The sequence below is a fragment of the Mus caroli genome, unplaced genomic scaffold (assembly GCF_978045245.1).
Source record: "Mus caroli unplaced genomic scaffold, Mus_caroli_1 scaffold_4, whole genome shotgun sequence".
Lineage (NCBI taxonomy): Eukaryota > Metazoa > Chordata > Mammalia > Rodentia > Muridae > Mus > Mus caroli.
In genome coordinates, this window is record NW_028227259.1 from 84,037,817 (window position 1) to 84,063,961 (window position 26,145).

General features: G+C 35.1%; 1 protein-coding gene across 31 annotated transcripts in view; it reads left to right on the forward strand.

Annotated features, from left to right (window-relative positions):
• The window catches only part of Adgrl3 (adhesion G protein-coupled receptor L3), a 778,447-nt gene that overhangs the window by 456,731 nt on the left and 295,571 nt on the right, over positions 1–26,145 (forward strand). For 24 of the 31 annotated variants that reach the window (XM_085836782.1, XM_085836789.1, XM_085836791.1 and 21 more), the window contains 2 exons: positions 19,700–19,714; positions 21,908–22,708. In XM_085836782.1, the coding sequence (XP_085692908.1) occupies positions 19,700–19,714; positions 21,908–22,708 (816 nt within the window). The remainder of the gene's footprint in view (positions 1–19,699; positions 19,715–21,907; positions 22,709–26,145) is intronic. The other 7 variants (XM_085836788.1, XM_085836792.1, XM_029477373.2 and 4 more) reach the window with 1 other exon arrangement.

The following is a 26,145-nucleotide window of genomic DNA, read 5'->3' on the forward strand; positions in this document are numbered from 1 at the left end:
TTTAGTTTTTAAACATTCAGAAACCAACTATTTCTTCATTTATTACAGAAAATTGCCTGTGCCTTAACTCAGTAACACTGTATCTTGTTTTTCTTGCAGTTCTAGGGATCAAATGGAATGTCTTATACATGCTACAAAAGGCATTTATCTATCCACTGCTTTCTTTTCAACTTCTTTTGATACTTAATAAGTTTCATTTGTTAAGTCATTTGATCATTGTAAATGATCATACTTAATAATTTATTCATATTCTCTTTGCCACAGTTTCCAAACAAACAACATGGAGAGACAGTCCTTACAAAGTTGTAGTAATTAAATATATTGAAAGATTCAGAAGGGGACCCAAAAGAAAAGATACATGCCATAAACTTTGTTTTTTGTTTTTGTTTTTGTTCTTTTTTGTTATCATTTTTTTGTTTGTTTGTTTGTTTGTTTTTTTTGGACTCTTAATCTGTGCCAAGATGGGTGAACCATTTTTAACTCTACTGCGAAAGTGCCTTTGAGAACTGTAAACTTTCAATAAATACAAGCACTATTTTCAGTGACTCAGCTTGTGTGTAGAAAGAATTATTCTGGGAATTAGTAATCAATGATTTCGTTGTAAACATCTTGTGGCAAATATCAATCTGATAAAACATAAACATTTGTATTTGCATATCCACCTTCATCTCAAAGTATATTTCTGAATTTCCAATTAAAACATCCATGTCCGATGACGCCATAATACTTTTAAGAAAAGTAAGTCCATTTATAATATACCAATATAAGCACTCTTATATCTATTGTTAGTGATAACAAATTAGGACAGTCTTGCTGGGCAGTGATTCAGAGAAGCAATAAAAGCAAAGAAAGGGGTGCTAAAAAAAGACCAAACTGTCATCACAGAATCTAGGTTCCCTTCCTTCACCAGGATATATGATCCTCACTTATGATATTTTTCTTCCATTGTTTGCTTTGATGTTTATTTTAGACATTTCCCGGTTTAAAATAAAAGTCTTATTTAGAGGCCACATAAAGAATGGAATCTCCCGAGGACTGGGCAGTTGTCTTCACAAACTTGAAATCTTTTATCTAAATAGCGGTCAGGGTCTAAATCCTTTGTCTAAATAGTGTCTAAAGAGTGTTCAGGGTCTTCTTTTTAGGCACCTAATATGAGCTGCTCTCGTGCAGCCGAATAAGCCTCGTTCACAGGAAAATATCAGTTCTTGCTGAAAGATTTTAACTGGAACCTATAAACTGTAGTTGCCGAAGAAGGTCACACTGGCTCGGCTTTTGTTATTTGGTATCCATGTACCTAAAATTGATAGGAAAAGGGTTAAGTGTTCCTGTTACCACTCAGAACACATATGCACGTTGTGTGCTTCTAAAAGAGTATTAATTCTCCCAAAAGAAAGAAAAAAGATACAAGTTCCCTCACAAGCACTGACTTCACTAAGTGGATCCTGCCATTGCTACGGATTTCAAAGGTATTTATCTGACCTTGATTTTCATTAGTCGGCGCCAGTGTAATATTGTTAAAGCCAGTGATTATTTTATTTATCAAATCTTTAAATATTTGAACAAATCTTTATATTGTTTTTTACCACTCACGAATATACCCAGATTTTTTTTCCTACTAAGAAAATGAAGTTTCACTACCCTCGTAACAATACAGGAGGATGAAAGCCAGGCAATCCCCGTGCTTATTGCTCTCCCATACTCCAGCGTGTTCCTTGCTGCAGGCAGGCTTCTCCTACCTCCTAGGACACTGACATACCTGCCCTAAGTGCTGCAAGCCTCTCACGTAATAACTGGTCCCTGCCACTGGCCTTGTGGGGCCTCCCTCACCTCCTCCTGATTGCACTGCGTTAGTTTAAATTTCCTGCTGACCATTCACACTTCTGTGCATGCGTTCCTCTCTCCCGTCAAAATGCACGCTTTACCTAATTTGGAATCAGAATACAACATTCCGCTTACCGCAATATTTCACATCCCCTTTGGAAATTTGTTTCACAGGTCATCTGGCAGTTTTACAAGCTCACTTCCAAATTTGCCAGCTCACTATAGCTTAACATTGTTTCGGGGATTTATTCTGCCCCTGAGAGAAATCAGCCATTATGCCAACAAAAAGTGTCATTTAGGATACAGAGGGATTTAAAGTCATTATCAATTGTCCTATCCAAAGTATAATCCAAATTTGGCCTGTTCAATACCTCTTTACCGTGTTTCTGAATTTTTCTATATGAATTTTAAAAAAGATTTGACTCTTCTAATTTACTATTTTAAAATAATATTTCAGGTATTTTAAAGGATAGTGTTTCGTCTGTTCATATGGCTGAGATTTTTCAAGGCCTTTGGTTATTTTATTTTAAAATTTTTGTTGGAAATTCTAATTCATTAAATGGCTGACATGTTTTTAAAGTAGAAATAGAAAATCTAAGTGATTAAAAAGGATGGAATTTTATATTTATATAGATATTGTCAGTTAAAATTAGAATTGAAGGTTTTCATTTCAGCTGGCAAGTTGTAAGGTATCCAGTTTTATTCTTGCAAATTAACCTCTAAGTCCTTTCACATTGAGCTCTTCCTAATTGATCATGTTTCTCTAGTCACTCTCCACTGAACATTTATTTAGAAATTTGTATTTGCTTCCTAAATTTTACTATTTATATAACTTGGTATTCTATTGCTAATGTAGCCTACATAGTTAATTTATAATTATTGCATTAGTTTGTCATCTGCCTAGCAGAAGTATAAGCCCGTGAAAGAAAAATAGTACATTATCTTGTTTTGTGTTCAACCTTGATCTGACATTCCTGTGAATCCTTTGTTAATAATACAAATATCCGGGGTAAGGTTGGTCAGTAAAATACTTTGTGGTAAAGGAGAAGAACTGATCCTCACAAATTGTTCTCAGACCACATACTCTCCCTGGCATGTATATATCTTGTATGTATACATACGAGAGACAGAGATGGGAGGAGTGTGGAGAAGGAAAGGAAAAGATTGCTCTGTATTCCAATGAGACATAAATTTTACTATGCCTTTTAACACGAAGAAAGCCAAATGAAGAAAGATGATGTGTAATTTACTCAGTGCTACCTAGGTGATATGAAATAGAATTGGAACTGAACCTATACTTTAAAATTTAGCTCTCAACCATTACAACACTTTTGTATTAAAGATCATTAACCCAGGGCTTGGGATCAGGCTCAGTCGGTAGGGTTTTCACTCCGCATGCGCAGTGAGTTGGTGTTTAATCCTTAGCAACACATAACCTAGAGTGAGAGTGAGTCCATAACCTAGAGAGAAATCAGTAGGACAGTTGAGGCTGGTTCTGAACTCACATCCCAGGCTTTGTGGAGAAGTCTTTGTGAAATTTTGTCTGTATTTATGACGTTAAATATTATCAGTGTCTTTATTATATTTAACTAGCAATATTTGATTTTTACAAGCAGAGAAGTAGATCTATCTTGGAAAAAGGCCATGGACTAAATCTTAAATTTTATAATATCCTTAAATTTACGTCAAGGAAAAATTAGCCTTAAGCCCCTAACTCCTTTGGGGACCCTACACCTTCCTCAATGTTCTTTATGTTCTTAAGACCCTAACACCCCATCATATTGGAGGCATCCAGAACCAATATGTTAACCTAGGTGACAATACTGCTGCTCTGTTTGGTGGCAGGCCAACTTGACCATAACCAGTTTATTATATTTTTAAATCTTCTAGTAGAATTTCCACTGAACTTAGTGTATTATAGATTATGTTTAGGTACACAAAAGGCACTTTTGTGTTGTTCTGTCTGTATTAAAGTGTGTGTGTGTGTGTGTGTGTGTGTCTATTAAAACACATCTATAATCAGAACCTTGGTATATTTTCCTGAACTCAGTAAATATTATAACACATTTTGTACTGAATAGTCCCTCAGACTGAAACCCTGTGAATATAATTATTAGCTGGTCTGAATGTGTTCTAATAAGACTTTCATACAGAGTGTATATACTCCCAATAGATACTACTATTTTGCTGTTGTTGTCATTGTTCCTGTTGTTGTTGTACACTGCCTGGCTTTTCTTTGGGCACTTCTGTACATTGTCAAGGTTCTTATATGCTGTCTGCTACAATCTTTCACCTGCAAATATTAATTTTACATCCAGGAAACACTTTTAATCTGTGCTAAAACATCTTTTTTTACATTGGTCAAATGTGATAACCTTTGGAGTTAAAAAGCTAGCTCCGGAGTTAAGAACACTCACTGACATTCCAGTGGACCTGAATTAGGTTCTCAATTCCCATCTTTTGTTGCTTACAATGATCCATAATTTTAGCTCGAAGGGATCCATTGTCCTATCCTGGCTTCCAATGGCACTTGCACTCATGTGGTACATACTCACATATACACATAATTAATTTTTAAATGAATGCATATCCCTGAAGAATTTGTAATACAATATAATTATATAAATTTTAGAGATTTATCCATTTAAAAATACAAACAGTTAGACATGATGCCCAAGGAAAGTGATATCTCAGGATCTTACAAAGCTAAGTAGAAGCAATTGGCCTACCACTTCATGTATAAGAGTTTTCTTTTCTAATAAAACACTTACTGGTCCATTATTGTCAATATTTATGAACAATGTAATCAAATATTCTTGCTAGTTTTTTTTATTTTTGACTTTTATAAAAATATTTTGATGATAATAATAATAATAATAATAATAAATGGATTTATTGCTTACCATATGGAGTCCTGCTACATGAAGTATTTGCAGTAATGACAGCTGTTTTTATCTGTCTTCTCCATGTTTTACAAAGTTAGGATCCAGCTGGTAACAGATACCTGTGACCTGAGGGTGAGCCAGCCATGATCATTGGAAATAAAATCTTAACAATGAAAAAGTGTAGTCTGTGATTACAAAGAATATGTCCCAATTTCCACAATGCTTTGCTCATAGTCTCAGAGTCCCACCATTGATACGGCTCTGTACACTTTTCCTTATCAAATTACATTCATGAGATGCCAGATGGAGGGCAGGATCTGTCCTCGCTGAAGTCATCTGTGATCATTCTACTCTTTATAGTTGATGCAACTCACTTTTCCTGTTCTTCTGTGTCTGTTCTATTTTCTTGGTTTTACATATATCGTTTTAAGATTTCAATGTCTGTTTTTGAGAAGAACTGCCATCAAATGCTTTTAGGTTGTCTGCCAGCTAAACCTGCATGTCTGAATTGCACAACATCCCAAAACCCAGATAATGATGAGCAGCAGCACAGATATTACAGCGTATCTGTGCATCCAAAAGTAATGGTACAGACATGTAATGTAGGATCTGCAGTGACAATCACTGAAGTATATACTTATGAACTCATATGGGTATATACTCTGTATGCAAAGCATTGAGATCCTGACTTTTGAAACCATGTTTTCATTACTCAGTGCAATACATTTTACGATTTTTATTACTTCTGTGCTTATTTTCTCCAATGAGTCTGAAAGAAGTTATACTTTTGTTGTGACCATGGTATATACATCCTTTTTTCTCTATGGTCTTCTTCCATCAAGAAACTAATTATTAATCCATAGTTAACTTCATAAAGTCAACCACTCAGCAGCTATTTATTGTGTGCCTACTCCTTACCAAATAATATATTCTTTGGTCTTTAGCTTGTTTATGAATATTTTAACTTCAATGTGAAATTAGTCAGCTTGACATTGATATACGTTTAAATTCAATTCAGGTTATTAAAATGTCGTAAGAGATTACTTTTCTATATATAAATCAGTAAATGAAAACATACAAGTTGAAATTGAAAATACTTCTGTTACTTTTATCATTCTTCATGAATTTGGGATTCTACTGGGTAATGATAACCCACACCTTTAAACCCAGCACTCAGGAAGTAGAGGCAGGCAGATATCTCTGAGTTTGAGGCCAACCTTCTGTACAAAGTGAGTTCCAGGACAACCAAGGTTACACAAGAGACCCTGTCTCAAAAAAAAAAAAAAAAAAAAGAAAAAAATCAGGATTTCTTTGCACTATTCTGAATTAAAGGCTCTATCTTAAATTACTGTTCTTTGTTATATCTTTTAATTTTTTTCTTTCATTTTTGAGATTATGATATAATTAAATCACTTTACCCTTCCCTTTATATATCATTTAAGGCTAAGTGATCATAAAACAGGCATTTGTGTTTCCATGAGAGAGACCTGTTTAAGAATTTATTATGATAAAAGTCTGTTGAAACCCAGTTTATCTTAACAAAAGAGGAATCGTGAACAATAGACAAAATTCAAATAAATGTTATCATAAAATGAACATGTAGAAAGAATTAAGACTTCTCCCAGAGCCTGAGCCACCTGCTCTAGCTGAGCTCCCTGATATTGAGTTCACATCAGGTAATCTAGTTGGTTCATCTTACTCTTTCTCTCTCTCTGCCTAGAATTGCTTAGAGCATACACAGGTTCAGCAACAAGTACCACTCGTCTGTATTCTCTGCCAGCAACAGTGTGCTGTGTAAAGTTAGACCTCAAATTCCTGTTCTGAAATTTCTACTCTCCTCTGCCAATAATTGGAAAGGATGTTACAAACATGAGTTAGAAATATTGTGGTAGCAGAATTCAAAACAAAATTGAAAAACATCCTTTTATTGGACAATGAGTAGGGAAAAGCTGGTATGTAAAAGACAAGCCATAATATTAATATTATATCAAGTTGAAATAACAAAAAAAAAAGAAAGAATATTGCTAGAATGTAAAAGTTAAAGATGAAGACCTAGTCTCTGATTTGGTCAACTGTGCATAGGCATACACACACTTTATAGCAGATGCCTCTGAACGCAGGCTGCACTCCCATGACCCAATCTTGATAACAACTCATTTAGATGAGCATTAAGGTCCACTTTTTTATATTATTCACTTCTCTTCCCAGATGCCTCATGTCTATCTTGTGATAATGTGACCACTGTTCTTCTCTAGGGTCATTGGTTTAGGATCCTGCCATTTGCATGTGTTAAGGGAAATTCGTGGTGTTTAAGACTATCTTTTATCATGACTAGGCATGATGGTACACATCTTTAATCCCAGCACTTAGAAGGCAGAGGCAGGTGGGTCTCCGGAGTTTGAAGCCAGCCTGGTCCACGTGGAGAAATCCAGGACAGCCAGGGCTACACAGAGAGATCCTGTGTTCCTTAAGAACAAAACAAAACAAAATATCAAGGACTCTATACACAGTGACTTTTGTCAGATGTAGGGAGGAACTCTTGGTAATTACAACAGCTTCCTGCACTTCAGTTGGATGGTTCTGGGAAGCAGTCTGTATATTTCACAAAGATCTGAGTAGAATTTAGTATTTTAAAAAAAAAGCAATAACAACTTTAATTATTCCCTGCATTTTCATTCTGTCCTTCCATACTTGCTTCATGGGATCATCCCCAGCCCCACCCCTCATGTTAATTGCCTGCATCAGAAACCTTGCATTGAGCTCTGTTTTCAAGTGTCTCTATACAGGATCACATAGGGATATTTGTACATATTGTATCCAAGGAAGTAAGGCATTTATAGACACTTTTTAGACTTATAAAGATATTACAGGGTGATGTATAAATCGATTTAGATAAAATGTTAATAATTTCATAACCTCTTTGAATATTTTTCATATTTGCTATTTCTCAGATGGCTGTTAGAGTTTAATCAGCTGAGATTAATATATTTGAACCAGATGAAGATGCCTAAAATTATAAATAATCTTTTAAATTGTTGAATTTGATTAGTTTTCACACTTGTATTTAACGTATTAACTGGAATGATATTTTATTATATATCTTCAAAAGGATAAATTGCAGTGAAATATTCTTCCTAAGACTTAGCTTTCAAACACAGAAAAATCTATACGCCAAATGAGATGTGCCTGAAAATGTCATATATGAGAAAAGACTTCATAAAAACTGATATTAGAGTAGAGGTGATTATTAAACATGGTGTTAAATGATAAGTGTTACATGATAGAACACAGACTTGGACAGTTAGTACAGTTCACTTCAGGAGAGTCAGTTAGGGAAACAATAATCCTATAACCAAACTGTTTTTCTACAATAAAAGGGGAAGTTTTGTGTGGAGTATTACATAAAAATAAAACCAAGGCATTCATTCAAACTAAGCTTTCAGAAAATCAAATGTGTCATAATAGAATTGTTAGCATCTATCTGAGGTAGTTTTTGCATTTTTCATTGATATATGATATATACAGTAGAGTTCTAGGTATGGGCATAGTCTGTTTTAATGAACATTTATTGTTCTACTTGCACTCTGTTTAGCAAAATCAAGAAAAACAATATTGTCACACAAAACTCAGAGACAAAGTTGTATTCCCCGTGAGCACCTATTCTAACTTCCAGACTTTCGTCAAAAATGTCAGAATAGCTCTCCATGAGTGATTATGTAGGTATTGCACATAATCCGCACCTGTATGCGGGACGATCAGAGAAAGAAGATATTGAAGGAGACTCTCTTTCAAAGTCAAAGAAATTTACCTCTACAATAGCACTGACAAGAAGGCTACCAGCAATCCCTCTGATTTTTTTAGCCCTTAACTCTCAGTGTGAAAATCTATAACAATGAACAATGGCAGAGGGCTTGCTTGGGTGTATATGACACCTTAGCTTTAGTCCCCAGGATCGTTCACTAAGTGAGTGAATGGATGGATGAATGAATGAAGAAAAGAAGGAATAAATAGATAAGTAAATAAATAAATGACAGAATTCTTACAAGTCAAAGTAAGCATTTACTTTTTTATTTTCTTGGTCCAAATGGAAGCTAACTAGGTTTACTAATCACTACTTTTCTAATGGTAAATATAAGATGTCAAACTAGTATCATAAAGTTCAGCCAGTTAATCTTAGCTATATAGACTTCTTCTATAATAAAGGAATTATGTGCCTCTAAAAACACTAGATAGATTTTTTAAAATTTTATTATAACTCTCATTGACCACTTCCTAAATATTCCCAAGTACATATCAAAAATAATAGATCTGGTTCTATTTAACTGACATTTTATTAACATAATCAAGGAAGCATTGCTACTAGGGGAAGCAAGCACAGAATTTAACCTCTCTCTTCTTCCTTCTCAAAGTCTGAAAGATAAATATAAACTGATTTTAAATGAAAGTGAACATCAGACAAGTGGACAGATTTATTGAGTTTTCTTGTAGCAGAATTAGTTTGTTCCATTCTCACATACTTTTTCTGGCAGTAAATGGTTTAATCTATTGATGTCATGAAGAAATGTTACATTAGCTATAAACCTGGAAGAGGGCTCTGTTCAGTGACAGGACCAGTAATATGTGTAGGGCAATAAATGTTTTTAAAGACTTTAATGGCGCTGAATTCAAATAGATAATATATAGTTCACTAAACAGAGGGAGAAGATTCATAGAAGAGTAGGAAATCCTAAAGATGCATAAACTAACTTGTACATAACATTAAGAAATCAGTTTTATAGCATTAGAAGGAAACTGTGTTTGGTTTAAAGATGACAGCTTCACTTTCAAAACATTAAAGCACACAGATAAATGATGCTGTCCTGCTTTGTAGTATGTATTTGTTGGATTTCTAAGAAGTTACTATTTACTACTACAACTCTCTCTTTTTTAAATTCAACAGGCGTATTAGGAGAACAGAACTGCACTAAGCTCTGACCAATATATGTAGAGTGCATGCATGCACTAATAGTGAATGCATTTTGATAAAGATAATTTGATAAATATAATATGTCTAAAAGCTGGCCCCCATATGTGCACACCAGGTACTTGCAAGTAAAATCTAGATACTCTAGGCCACGTACACTTAGTATGTAAGTACAAAACTAGATCAAATTTGCAAATGAATTATTATTCAAATTATTATCCCACTCTTAATGCATTTTAGCGTACTGACACTTAAAACAAGGACTCAACATGTGCAGCTTTATTTTCTAAAAGGGAAAAGTTTCTTGGTATGAGTTGACTTGTAAACTCCTCCTGATACTGTAGAACATCAATTAGCTGAAGCCTAAGAAGCAGATTGCACGTTATAAATCCCCAGCTCTGTCTCCTTTTGGAACTGGGAACTTTAATTAATATTTTGATATTTCCTACTCTACTTTTCTTTATCTTTAAAACTGGATTATCACACTCAGCCTTTAAGCTGCAGCTCAGGGTGATAATTTTGAGATCCAAGCATTGTTTTGATATTTAAATAGGTTCATAGCAAGGGTTCCTACATAATGATTGCACATAGCTTCTGGCTCTTATGAAACATGCCCCTTACTTCAGGCATGCATTTGTTCAACCATACTTTAAAAGCTCCTCAATGGAAACCCTTTGACTTTAGTAGGCATTATTTAACGTTTAGCTGGATGGAGCAAATCATACTAGCTATTTCCTCTGCATTTTAAAAAAAGTGACTAGTACATTATCAACAACAATGACAAAAAAACCCAGCAAAGAATGCTGTTTAAATATTGAAAATTATACACTTCAGCATAGCAGTTATATAAACCAACACCCACTTCAACTATGTTATCTCTAGTTTCCACTTTGTCTAGAAGTGAAGATGGGTCAGTTGTTCAAGAACATGGGGGATGAAGAAGTCTCACATCCTAAAAACACCTAAAACGTCTTTGATGAAGTAGCCTCTCTAGTTTAGGCATAGTTGTAGGTGATAAGGCATAGCACTAACTGATCGAGACCGACGTACAGACATTACTTTATAGTAGATTCACAAGTATATTCTGATAGATATGTTCTGAAAAATATACTTTGTATCTGAAGTATATATGGTCTTTAAAGTTACATTTTCTAAAAGATCATCTATGTAGTAGACATGCAACTTTTAGAAAGTACTTTCACTTGTATTAAATGTAAAAAGTGCCTTTATGAATTAAAAATTCAATATGAAATATCTTTTTTGGATTTTAAGACGTTTTTCATTTCATTGTGAACTAAGAATATGACCTTTTAAAGAAAATCAAAGTTGGAGGTTAAATTGTATAAATGTCAATTTAGGGGTTTAATTGAGGGGAAAAAATAATGATTTTGTTTCAGTCCCTAAAATTTGTTTTTCCTTTTATTTGACACATTTTTTTTATTTTTGTTTTTTGAGACACATTTTATTAAAACAAACAAAAGTGTTTGTGAGTTTCCTAGCAGATATTGACTCAGTATTAAGTAAACAAAATAAGAAGACCAATAGCAGAATATAAGGGAAAGCACGCTCTGTTATTTCTGTTTGTGGAATCCTGTTTCTCTGCTTTTTGTTCCACATCATATTCTATACATTTGTATAGATTTTCTCATATTTTCCCCTTAAGCCAAGGCAACTTATTATAAACATTATCTTCCTGAATACACATTCATAGGTAAATCATGGAAGAACACCTGTCATTCTTAGAAGCATGAATCTTACATTCTATATTAGGAGGTTGCTTATAATATAATTATAACCTTGCTGTATGCAGTTTGGCATATAATAGAAGATAAGTAAAATAGTTCAGTGTCCAGTGAGTAGCATTTAGCTGGTATGCTGGCTAGTTTTTATAACAACTTGACGCAAGGTAGAAGCATTTAAGAGGAGGGAGCCTCAATCTAGAAAATGGTGCCATAACAACAAGCTGTAGGCTAGCCTGTGGAGCATTTTCTTAATTAGTGACTCATGTGGGAAAGCCCAGCACGTAGTTGGTGAGGTCACCCTGGGCAAGAGATCTGCTAGAAAGCAGGCTGAGAAATCCAGGAGCAGCAAGGAAGTCAGTAACATGCCTTCATGGCTTTGGCATCAGCTCTTACCTCCAAGTTCCTGGTCTGTGTGTTACTACCCTGATTTCCTTTGACCATAGTGTTTCATCACAGCGATAATAACCCTAAGACAGCTGGGATGATGGAACCATGCTACTGACTTGTTAGGGATACATTGTAACAATCACTAATGACAAAGAAGTATCAGGAGTGTCACCTGAATTGCTCCTACTTCAAGTGAAGACACAGTTAAGCCACTATGTGTCCTTTACAATAGAAAATACATATACTTTTATGTAATTCTCTTTTTCTTTATTTTTCCTTTTTTCCTCTTTTAGACATTACTGGCTGAAGTGAGGTGCTGTCCCCTTGCTTTAGGTGACTTGTTAGATGCTATGACACTGTTCTAAGTGCTGTACTCTCTCAAACGAGATTTAAATGTATGCCTCTATACAAATATTCTATTAAACTCACTTTATTTCTTTCTATATAGATATGATTATGGTAGTTATTAAAGCTAAAGTTGTGTTTATGAATCTCAGCCCCAAAATATGGGCAATTTTTAAAAGAATTCAATAGATAGTACTTGTGGTAAAATAAGACATTTAATAACAATGAGTGTTTAAATTAGAATGAAATGTATTTGGGTTATTAAAATCAAGAAGCATTTCTGAAATAATGGAAGATGGTTTAAACTAAAAATATTAAGACTTGGAATTTTACTATGAGTTGACTTCTATATTTTATAAAGTATTAAATAGACAGAGTCAGACAGACGGCCAGAGAGATAGGGGTGTGTGTGTGTGTGTGTGTATGTGTGTGTGTGTGTATGTGTGTGTGTGTATATGTGTATGCATGTGTGTGAGTGTGTTTGTGTATATATGTGTGTATATATATGTGTATACATGCATATGTGTGTGTGAGTGTGTGTGTATGTGTGAGTATATGTGTATGCATGTGTGTGAGTGAGTGTGTGTATATATGTGTGTGTGTATATGTGTATGCATGTGTGTGTATGTGTGTGTATGTGTATGCATGTGTGTGTATGTGCATGTGAGTGTGTGTGTGAATGTGTAAGTGTGTGTGTGTGTATTTGTGTATGTATATGCATGTGTGTGTATGTGTATGTGTGAGTGTGTGTGTGTGTGTGTGTGTGTGTGTGTGTGTGTGTGTGTGTGTGTGTAGAAGAGGCTGAGAAGTTAGAGCATTTGCAGTTTTTGTAGAGGGGCTGAGGTTAGTTCTAAGTACCTGAATGGCACTTAAGAACTGTGTGTAACTCCAATTCTGATGCTTTTCTAGCCTCCTGGTCACCAGGCATGCAAAGGTACATAGACAAAAACTCAGGTAAAATATTCATACACTTGAAAAATAAATACACATATTTAAATCAATGAGTGATTTTAAATAAGTAAAAATTTATACTTTCTATTAAAAGTCTAAACTTGAGTTAATATTTGTCTCAGTTCTAGAAATCACATATTTAACATTGATTTTGAATATTGGCCCTATAATCCTCACATACAAATTATGCTTTGTTTTGTATCTCATGTCTACAGTCCCAAGTTTGATGAGGCATTTACATGAGTTTCATAAATGTGTTTCCCTTCTTCCACACTCTTATCCTAGTTTCACAAGTGTTGGTTTTGATATTATTTGCTTTTCCTTGACTGAATCTGCTTTTAGTTCCCCTTCATCGTTCAATTTTGTGTGGGTTTGTTTCAAATCCCTTTCCTCGGGTTCCCTGGGAAACTCTTAGGAATAACTTGCCCTGGGTGGATGGAATCCCTGAACCTCACCAATTGTTAGACTGTAAATTTCCCAAGGGGAGGGACATATTTGCCTAAACATTAATACAAGTTCAGGGTTTTCTGCGAAAGAGACCTTACAGTAGCTAACATGGCAGTCATGGCTAGAAACTGTGAGAGATCTGAACCCCAACCTCTCCACTTACATCTTCCATTTTTTTCTGTTTTCATATGGACACCAGATATAATTACTCAGAGAACAAAATAATGATATTAGTTATTCACACTACAGATTAACAAGAACTCTAAAAACTCCAAAAGTCGAAAAACTTCATATGTTCAACATTACAATCATCATATAAGACAGAGGTAGCACAGGACATACAAAAAATACATACATAGTCTTACACACTGAAGTGACTGTCTTTTTTACTTAGCAACTGTAAATCCCACGTGCTTATTATACAGTACTGACAAATCATTACAACAAGGGTACATCCTTGGTGAACTAAATGTAGTATTGATTTTAAGTACTACCAATAATAACTTTGAAAAATTATTATTTACAATAGAGCTATTACAAAGAGATTTTCAAAAGAGTCTGCTAATAGCCATTTTCTTTTAAAAGATTAAATTAGCAGTTTGAAAGGTTTTACGGATCCATCAATGAAATAGAATGTTATTACAAAATAAAGGGCCATCGCTGTGTCTGCAGAATCTATAGATACTATGTTTAAGTGTTTAAATTAGAATGTGCCTGGTGAAAGCATTTTATGAATTATTGACATTTTCCATCTCCACACTCCAAAATGAAATTCATTAGGAGGTGTTAATTTTGGAAACACATTATATAAAGCCATTGTAAGACAAGGTGCTTGAATGGCACTTTTATTCACTGATGCATGAGTATTATTTGAAAAACATAATTTAGAAGCTGAGCTGCAGAGATTACTCCTGTATCTCATTAAATAAAGGATTAGCACTTTGTTTACTGAAAGAGACAGATGTCTGTCAGAATTTTTGATGTGCAACACACCAAAAATTTTAATGAACCTCACAGATCTTATTTCTATTTACATAAGGAGATTTGTGTTTCCTTGGGAATGAAAGAGACAATCATCTGTCTCAAAAAAAAAAAAAAAGAAAAAGAAAAAAAAGAAAGAAAATGAGAGACAGTAGACAGGAGGTCTGGAACAAAGGTTTGTTTTAAATAAAAACACAAACCCTGTTTTCTTTGGGTAAGAAATTTAGAACCCTTTTCCTCCTTCTTATTCCTCTGAGAAATGTTACATACCTCTAATCTAGCACAAAAAAATGATGGCCATGAAATCTCATTCTCTGAAAGTATCATTGAAGGATAGCAAGTCTGATTTAAGGTATTTCTATGTGTTAGGCATTGGGCATGAGTAAGGCCAACATTTATTAAAAATCAATAATGAGCAAGATTCAAGTTTATCTTTGAATACCAATTCTGATACATAGACTATAGAACTATACGTTTCTAGGCCTCAGTTCTTCACAGGAAAATGTAAAGTAAGGATTAGTTTCTGCAGGAAAATGAATGATAGATGTGTCCCAGCACCTTTCAAGTCCTTTTACCTTTCCAATTCTTAAGTTTTCTATGATGGGAATAATAAATACCACACCTCAATGTTGTTTGATGACTTAAATCAGACAAATCCAAGAAAAAAATTATTACATTATGATGTGCTATTCAAGTAGAAACTGTTATTGTGGACTTCGATTATGCTCATATGGATGACTTTGAGCATGATGTCACAGCAAACATCTCTCATAGATGGATGTTTTGTTAGTTCTCAGGATGTGGTGATGTTGCCCGAGCCTATTTCAGTATTCTAAGATGTGTGTAACAAACAAGGAAAGTGGTTCAGTTTAAAATACTACTATTCTTCATTGAAAATATTATTTGTTTGTAAAGCATTTCATATTTTATAGGTATTATATCCCTTGTGAGTCTATATTTATTTGCATATTATAGAAATATAGCAAGATTATGAGACTATAACTTTGGCATCTTTACATTGTAAATAGAAACGTACATTCTAACTTGCACTTTTAGAAAAGAAAATTTAACATTAGAATTAGATAAAGTTGCATATATTTCAGTTATAGCTCTAATAGTTTTAAGCATACAACAAATTTGTTTCTGTGTAATTTGCAATGCAATATGATGAAGATTGACAATGCATTTGTGTGGTCTGTGATTCATACTGTTTCTGGTTAAGAATGTAATTCCATAGTATTCTATATGGAGTTGTACAAAAATAGTTTGAGCTGATAATATCTTATTTTTCTAACCAAAACGCCTCTGATGTAGATCTGTTTTATGAACCCTTGAAGGTTAAAAGAAAAATATAGTAGGAGGTTTTTTCCAGTGTCTTCCTTGTGCAGAGAATAACGTTGTCCTTTGAGTTTGTCATTTTCTCTAACCACAGGATATAGCCTATGGCATTATGCTTGATGAAGGACAACAATGAAATCACTTTAAGGAAATAGATAAGCATATTTACCGAGGATGACTGGACAATAAAAATACTTTCAGGATTAAAAGTGAAGAGAGCAGAGGCAGAGAATCATTTCCAAAGCGATTTGCAAATGACAGATGACAGCTATTATGTCAGAATTCAGGATCTTGGACGGGCTAAGAGGCAGGAGATCCTGAAGAAGACTATGACACAGTTGTCATCAAACAACTCTTTTTTTTTTATGATGCCATTACACAGAAGAGAGAAGGGATTACTTTAGCCCTGTAGTATGAGATTCTTGCAGTCTTTTTCTGTAAGAAAAGCTTTTCTTTTTCCATCAGTAGAGTAAGCAAGGTCTTTCACTTTTGTGTTGTTTCTTCCCAGTTTTACACAGACCAAGTTGGAGATGTTACTTCCTCCTGTATTTTATTTTCCTGATACATGTATTGAAAGATCTTACAGTCTGGGTTTTAAAACTTCAGGTTCACCACTTATTGCTCTAGCATGTTGAAAATACCTAAACACAGAAGCACTAACCTTCATTTGGATGATGTACTTAATTCATGAGCTACTCATTAGGTGTCTGTACCATGCCATGAGTTATGTACTTCTAAAAGACACGTTCCTGGGTTTGTTTCTTGTCTCCTTTTCATTTGATTTTTCCAGTCCAGGGTAGGTTAGCATCTAGCATAGACTCAGCTAAGGCTGTACAATGCTAAATGTTACCAAGCTTTTTACTGACAAATGATGTCATCTTGCCAGGTTTTGTTATGGAAATAAGATTTGTGTGAGCTTGTTTCGACTTAAATTATAGGACTGCTTTACTCCAGCCTTGAAAATAGCAAATAAATGATGAATGAGTTACAGCCAGTCAGGACATGGCAAGACCATAGTAATTATTCTCCAAAGCAGAACTGAGTAATCAATCTTCATTTTGAGTAGCAGAAAATAGCAAAGCAAGAGTGACTTACTCCACAGGGCATGCCGAGTTCCTAGAAATTAGTCTAATACAAAAGGTGAAAATCCAAATTTTACCAAATTAGAACTGAGGTTAAGGAGATCAAATATTTTTGAGGAGTAAAGCTTGAACTATAAGATGGTATTCACATGATACAATAGATGTATGTTTGTACAGCTTTTAAAGTGTACCCTAGTATCCTAATTTAAAACTAAGTTTATTTTTTGCAGGTATGTAGAAACTTATCATGGGGCTGGAGAGACAGCTCCTACTTGATAGAGTTCACTCCTCTTTCAGAAGACCCCAAATTTGATTCACAGTACCCATATTAGGAAGCTCACTAATATTTGTAAGCCTAGGTCCAGGGATTCTAGTGGCTTCTTCCAGGAACAATAAAGATGCAGATAGACAGACAGACAGGCACACACACACACAGAGACACACTCACACACACACACACACACACACACAGAGAGAGAGAGAGAGAGAGAGAGAGAGAGAGAGAAAGAGAAAGAGAAAGAGATTGTGTGTGTGTGTGTGTGTGTGAGAGAGAGAGAGAGAGAGAGAGAGATAACTACATAAATAAATCAAAATAAATCCTTGAAACAAATGAACTATATCACTAACACATATTAGGATATTTGTTCTGAAGGATAATTTTTTTGGGTGAAACATGAATGAAGTTCTGGTATTTTAGAATATAAATATTAGTATTTTTAAAAGAGGTATGGGAATTTTTTTTAAAAAAATCAAGGAAATCCTTCTTAGGGTAGAAATTGAAAATGTCAACTTCCCATTCCCAAGCTCAATAATTATTATAATGAGCATTAAGTTCAAACTTTGAAGTTCTCAATTAAGTCAATTTTAAGGTGCCAGTTGCCCTTCCCCTCATTGTCAGGTTGAATATGGTCTTGTTTTTAGTCTAAATTTGATATGCATCTTTGAAGTAAAGGTATCTGTTTTTAAAAGCAGAATTAAAGGGTGTGTAATTTCAATGTTTGCTGTAATTAGCTGTAGTAGAGGACTGTTGATCTGTGACAGGCATAGTATGTCCAAACTGAGTTAGCAAAGGCAGTTGCCCAGTAACCAAAACTACAGCCTTACTTGACTTAGAGCCCCAAGAGTATGGCAGCAGGAATCTAGGCAGCCTGCTTACTAGCTTTTTGCTTTCTGCCTTCCCCTGAAGTTTGGGTCTCAGCAAATTTGAATGATCCAGAAACAGACAGCGTGGCCTGCATTTATCCTGTTTTTCTTGCTGTCACACCCCATGCTGTCGCTATGGGAGAAAATTCTTCCAGCTCAGGCCCTATCTCCATCATGACAGAATGAACTCACCCTGAGAGCTGGCAGGCGCTGGCTTTACCACCCTTCATCTTCAGCGGAATGTCTCCTAGATAAGGCTTTCCCTGGGCTCATACTGACCCACAGCCTAGTAGTCACTTAATAAAGAGTAACTGCAGATGGTGGTAATCCTGTAATAGTGGTTCTAAAAGAATTGTAGAAATAGTGCTGAAAATCATATATGTAAATGAGTAGGATGTGACCTTCATATAAACATACACATGTATCATGTATATGTGTATATGAATGCATGCACACCAGTTTTTATTCTAAAAGATAATACTACCCTTTCAAAGAAGTCTACACAATTTTCTTTTAAAGAAAACAAATCCATAAGAATTTATGTCAAAGCATAGCAAATGCAGTCAAATATTCTTATCCAAATGTAGTATTTATTGTTTGAAGTATCAGTGGAGTTTTCAATGTACTAAAGATCATTAAGTAACCCTTTCTACTAAAATTGCCTTGTTTTTTCCTTTGGACTTTGTGATTTTTCATATTTGAGTATGAGCCAACTCTTCCTCCAAATCTTTGCCTTTCTCGGGTCAGCCTCCTTTGCTCATTAGGATGAAGGCAAATTGCATCTGTTTATAAAGTAACAAAGATTAAGGTTTCATGGTTCTGTCACATTTTCTCTTTTTTTATCGGCACCTTTAAAATCAACACCCACAGAACATCTCTGAGAAGCTCCTGTTCTGTGTGTTTATTGACTTAGTTAAGAATTTTAGAGAAGGCCAGGCAGAGGCTGTCGCTCATTATTTACATTGCTCTTCTGATTGGAGTCTTTTATGAGACAGTATTTTTCCATCTTAATGTCATAGGGGTGGGGCACTGATGGAACGCTGGTTCAGGAACAATTCCAAGTGCATCCGTTTTCTCAGGGTAGGATCCTCCTGCGTTTGCTTGTAGCTTTGCAAGTTGCCTTTTAAGTCTCACAAGCTACCCAAAGTCCATGGTCCTAGGAAATGAGTTGCAGAGGAACCTCTTCTAAACAGGTCGCCTCTGTGAGCTACAAAACCAGCAGAGCTATTCTCTTAAGTAGTGGTACCCACCATAGTATTTGTAAGTGGAACTAACCCAATTGAGTGAAAGTTGCTGATCTTTCTTTCAAATGTACCTATAGGTGTTCTTATGATGATTATTGCTTTCCCCATATTCATTTTTACAGTAATTTTCTGTTTATGATGGATTCTAAACCTTATGTTTATTTGGAAAGTATTTGTTTTCGTGAAATGTTAAAAATAAAAATAATAATAATAATAAAAAAACCACCATAGTGTTCAATTAAGCAAGCATGACTGCAGTAAATTATTTATTTTCAGTTTGGAAAAGGTGAATTAAAAGTACTTGGCCAATACCGTACCATTAATCTATTCTCTTTTCTTCTTTCTCTCTTTACTTCTCTCTCTCCAATAGAAGTGGAACAAAAAGGTAATTAAATACCTTTCATAAATTATATACTATTTATAGGCTAAGTTATTTAACAGTTTAACATTTAGTTCAATAATGTTATTAATTCTTATTTTATGCAAATTTATTCACTACTTCTGCTGCTCAACTTCACTTTAATCTGTTTTACTGACCAGTCCTGGTTTGCTCCTTTGATCCTAACACAGATTATTAATATTATGAGATCATCAACACTGTATTTTTCTCCTCTTCATTTGAAACCAGTAGTTAGAAATCCAGTGGGCATGGTTAATAATGACTGCTTTAGATTTGTTCCTCAGTCTCTCTTAATTTCCCTTAGCTCTGCTGTGCACCTCCGTCTACATTAATTCTTAACTACCGGAGAAAGGGGAGAAGATTTTCTTCTTACTTATGTCAAATGACATAAGTGACTGTGGCCACACCACTGTGAACACATGTAAACTCATCTGCTGTTATTAACCAAGGGCCCAGTCTTACTTATGACAGCTATATACAATTTTGAATCAAAGAGTAATATATTTATAATAAAGTCTCTCATCTGAAACTCCCCAAGTTTTATAGCCATCAATATTATTATTGATCATAAATTTATAATGGCCCCTATCTTTGCAGATTTTGAAGGTCAAATTTTTGTCACAAAAACCATTTCATTTCTTGAGTATCCTAGGAATATCCGTTCATTTCAGGAATCCTTAACGCATAGCTGAGCTTTCTCTTATACTATTTTTCAGGGGTTCTGTATTTCTAGTTACTCTAAGGAGCTAATCACTAACACCAAAAGGATAATCCTTTGTTCATTAAAAAGCAGGTCAACATTCAATTCTTTGTGATCTCCTAACTTTTTTTTTTTCACCCAGGAAAATTCTAATAATCTCAAACCTAACAGCAGGCTGCATGATTATTTTTTCAGTGTGTTTGCCTTGCAAATAAATGCAAGCAACGCTTCCCAGAGCAGGTTCTGCAGAACACGCTCATCCAAGGTGGCTCCGTGGAAAGGCTCCCAGGACCAAATTGTGCAATGAGTTCACTCACCTAACTGTTATAATCCCTGACACGGTTTTATTTACTGTCCCCGTGTCATAATTGAATGGGGCTACGAGTCCCTTGTTTTTGTTTGTTTGTTTGTTTGTTTTTGTTTTTGTTTTCTTTGTGCGCAGCATTCAGCTGTGGCACAACTGCTTCAAGAACCACCCTTTGGGAAACGTTGCTTTGTAGCCCCTTCATTTCAGATGAACCTGCCAAGTGTTCTTACCGCCATACTTAACAGTGTTCTCCAGTGAATCATACTAAACAGAAAAAAAAAGAGAGAGAGAGAGAGAATCATAAGATTCCTGCCCATTTTCCTTCTGAAGTATGAGCAGCAAAATATAGCAAGTAATCTCGTTTTCCAGTGCTTTTCTCATGTAACAGTAAAAGGTACATGTTTTTAAGCTCCAGTAATACTGTACTTAACAGGACGTTTTTAACTGATTAAAATCTAGATCCTGGGTTCTTTTCTGTAACCTTTCACCTTTTCTTCCTTTCTCCTTCCTCCTTTCCTTTCTTTCTCTCCCTTTCTCTTTTTCTTTCCAGTATCCATCCATCACTCATCTTTAATTGAATGGGTTGCATGCTCTCTGTGTGTTGCAGCAGCTTTGAGATCTTTTTTTTTTTTTAATTTTTTTTTTGCTACAAGATTCAGTGGCCTGTGTTGCAGATCTTTTCCTTTATAATAATAATAATAATGGGGGCTATCTGTTCCTTAATGATAAATAACTACTGAACAGCCAATCTCAACAGAGTGGAAACAAATGGATTATCATTCTCAAACGAGATACATACAGTTCTTCAGTGAACTAGTAAAAGCATCACGTGTGAACTCGGTATTTTGTTATATGTCTATAGAAGTCATAGACATATGCTTCACTACAGACGTGCATCAAAGTACGTGTTTGCAAAGGTAAAAACCAGGAAAGTCCAGCTGATTCTAAAAAGGCTAACTGTTCCCAACAAGTGACACCAAATTGCTCAGAGGCAAAAATCCAAGATTAATGTGGAAGGATGCTTTGTATAGAAAAAAAAAAATCTAATGCCACAAAATAATTGGTGATGGGTATCACTTGTTAGAGTTGCCTTCTGTTTGCTGAAAATAAGAACAGATAAAAAATGGTTCAGTTAATATATTTATTATTATAACTCTTTCCCTCCTGACAGTTTTTCTTTGTCCTGGACTGCTAAAAGGAGTGTACCAGAGTGAACACTTGTTTGAATCTGACCACCAATCTGGGGCATGGTGCAAAGACCCTCTACAGGCTTCTGACAAGATTTACTATATGCCCTGGACTCCCTACAGGACTGACACCCTGACAGAGTATTCGTCCAAAGATGACTTCATTGCTGGAAGGCCAACAACTACCTACAAGCTCCCTCACAGAGTGGATGGCACTGGATTTGTAGTATACGATGGTGCCCTCTTCTTCAACAAGGAGCGGACGAGGAACATTGTAAAGTTTGATTTGAGGACTAGGATAAAGAGTGGAGAGGCAATCATAGCAAATGCTAATTACCATGACACCTCCCCATACCGATGGGGTGGCAAGTCCGACATAGACTTGGCAGTGGATGAAAATGGATTATGGGTAATCTATGCAACAGAACAGAACAATGGCAAGATTGTCATTAGCCAGTTGAACCCTTACACCCTACGGATTGAGGGGACATGGGACACTGCCTATGATAAAAGGTCAGCTTCCAATGCATTCATGATTTGTGGGATTCTGTATGTGGTCAAATCTGTATATGAGGATGATGACAACGAGGCCACCGGTAATAAGATTGACTACATTTACAACACTGACCAAAGCAAGGATAGCTTGGTGGATGTACCCTTTCCTAACTCTTACCAGTACATAGCAGCTGTGGATTACAATCCCAGGGACAATCTGCTCTATGTGTGGAATAACTACCATGTTGTGAAATACTCTTTGGACTTCGGGCCTCTGGATAGTAGATCAGGTAAGTTTGATTTTTTTTTTTTTTTTTTTTTGGTAATTTTCTGAGAAAGCTACAGGATTTTGTTTTTTGGTTCTTTGTTGTTGTTGTTGTTTTCTCAGTAATATGAATTTTAATATTTTATTCAATTTTCTGGCTGGGGAAATCTAAAAAAGAATATTCATTTTCTTTTCATTTTCAAAAGGTTGGTTGCAATTATTTGCTCTCTAAGAATGTGGAGCCATGAGAAGGGACTCTGTCCTTTGCATGGCTTCTCTCCTAACTCAAGCTGCTCTGTGAGGTATACGTGCCTTTCTCGCATAGTTATTACTGTGTGTGATGAACTAAATACAGCTTCTGCTAAGATTGCATCTGTCCTGTCACATTAACTGTGGAATCTTCTCAAGAGTGTTTTATTTTCCATTTGGATCATATCAAAAGGTTAGCTCCCCAGAATGCTACCGGAGCTGAACAAGAACAACTCTACCCCACAAAGAATGATACATAAAACCTACCCTGGGGCAAGTATGGATGCTTCAGAAGTACGTGTGTCTCAGCAAACCTACTTAATAATTCATAAATACAGTCATTCAAATCTTTGAATAAATATAAATACTTAAAAACACTGTCATGATTAAGCTGAAATAATCTTTAAGTTCAAATTTTTGAATACTTCCCCCTTCTAGAACATACTATTGACTTTTAATATTATATAGCGATGAATATAAAAAAATCCTTCATGCTTTTCATTTTTACTATTAGGTTTTGATGGGCATGGTGGTTCATGCCTGTAAAACTCGGCTCATGGGAGGCTGAGACAAGATGATTGCTAAGAGTTCAAGGCCAGGCTGAATTTCAGGAGAGACTAAGCCACAGCCTAAGATCTTATCTCAAAAATAAATTTAAAAAAATCAATAAGTGTAATTTTGTAACATGGCATAATACTGTTATCCAAGTTAATGTGTACTGAATTTTGGAAGTAATATAATGAATGAAAATAAAGTCATTAAGAGTTTAGTTGTTGCCAGGTGGTAGTAACACATGCCTTTAATCCTAGAACTCAGTAGGCAGAAACAAGTGGATCTCTTCGAGTTTGAGGCCAACTTGGTCTAAATAGAGCAAGTTCTAGGACAGCCAAGACTACACAGATAATCCTGGTCTTGATAAAAATAAAGAAAGTTTAGTTGTTGCTATTTCTAATTTTCTGAATTCTTATGAGCCTAGCATTTCACTCTCTAACTTACCTCATTAGACACACATAATTCATACAGAACTACATTCATTATGTCCAATAAGCATGCCCCACTCAGCCTTTTATTATGTATATGTCTGATCATTATTTCTTTTCTGACATTAATTTAATATATTGTGTACATAGAAATAAGGCTCAATGGGATTTTGTTGAATAGACAAATGAATAATGGCTTTCTACCTCTTCCTCAAAGCAAATGACGAATTTGGTACCATTTTCTCTAATCTTTAGGAAGCTCAGCTAGTGTGATGTCATGTCTTTCCGAAATTCATCGTGCTGATATTATGTTGAATTAACTTTTTCTACAAAAGAGAAGGCCAAGTCTGCAGTGTCTCCAGTAACAGATTCTAGCATCTCTTTAAAGAGTAAATGCAAACTCTCCTAGACTACATTACTAGCTGCAGCATGCACTGGTAAGGCTCTCACACTTGGTGTGTGTCTCCAGTGAGAACCCATTCACACACAGTAATTTAGAGAATTGTGTGGAGTCCATATATCATTTCTATGATCTTCTTAAATGAAAAACTGTATTGTTGCTGTGAATACACTGCTTATGGATAATGCATCCTTTTTTCTTACTCCACTGAGGCATGAAGTAACTTCTAGTGAAAATCAAATCAAAACAAAACAAAAAAAATCCAACTTCAGTTGGTCATGCTGTAGTTCAAGAATAAACACATCTCAACTTCTATTGGTTCTATCTATATCCCTGTACCAGGCTGGCCTTGAACTTGGGATATCTGCCTGCCTTTGCCTCCCAAGTACAGGGACTAAAGGTGTACACTACCACTAACTGGCTAAGCTAAAAGATCTTATTTTTATCTGGACTAAATCTAAAATTCATTAGTATTGCTACTTAGAATTTAACAAACAAACACAATTGTTCATCCAGACTTTATAAGTTATCCTTGGAAATGAACATTGTTCCTTCCTTCCATCCATTTAGGTACTTGCCAAAAGTAGCCTAGTCTGCACCCAGAAGCATATGTATATTATATTTAAATTTGTTTTTTGTGGGACTTAATGTATGGCTATGTTGCGGTCCTACACTAGTGTCACAGTCATTAATATTCTGTTATTGCAGTGAAAATATTTTTTAAAATTAGAAATTTTGTTTTAACTTAATTCTTTAAAAAAAAAAAAAAGAGACTCAATTTTCATGGTTTAGAATGACCACACTTAGAAAACTTTGTCCGTTTTGCAAACAGTGGGATTCCACCTGTATTGAATTTGTCAACATAATCACCAAAAAAGTATCAATTTGCATGCATGGACACTCCAGTTAAAACGCTGGTCCTTTGGCACTGGACCTACTGCAATGCCGAGGTGGAAAGCAAAACTGTAGAAGTAAATTTTATGCATGGTATGTGTGGATATGAGGATGTCAATTAGCATTAATAGAAGCTGCTCAGCTTCTTCCACAAAAACAGCTTTAGCTGGGGGTTTTTCAGGGTAAATTACACTACCGTTTTTTTTTTTTTTTTCAAGGCAGCTGCCTGTAGTGAATGCTTACTGCCATTTTGCTGTGGGCTTTCTTATGTCAGTATACAGAAATCTCAATTTAAAGGAAATATTTTATGGCCAGAAATTTAGGAAGGAAGAAAAGGTGGGATGAGGAAGAGGAAAATGTGGACCAAGATTGTAGTTCCTGTTTGCTGGTATACAGCTGAGGTGGTTTTTCTCTCATTTAAGCTGTGTTCTGTTAGACGAAAAAAAAAATTGGACTCTCAGATTTTCATGTAAAGAGTTACTTTTGTTTTCTTTATAACAATCTCTTGAAATATATCTTTCTTTGTGTTAAGCTTTCTTTGTATCAGACACCGTTTATAGTTTTGCTGCAGTAACTTTGCATAACAGAGATTTGAACCTTCCAACTTATACCTGGTCTTCCACCATGAAATCGCTTCTCCAGCGCGTTTATTTTATGAAACATGTTTAGGAGTAGTAGCGAGTCAACCTTTGCTCCTCAGAGCTAGTCTAAGAAGTGGTTTTGGAACCATTTTGTTCTAATCCCTTCCTCATCTCCTGGCAGTCAATTAATTCCTAAGAGTTTAATTCCCAGAGTGTGAAGAGCCCCCCAGTTTGGTTCCATGACAGACAAGTATGTTTGCTTTCTTTCTTAAAGGAAATCTTGGTGAAATATTGTTCTCACCAACATGTGTGTGAAGAAAATAATTTTAAATTAAATCCTACAAAAACTTAATTCAAG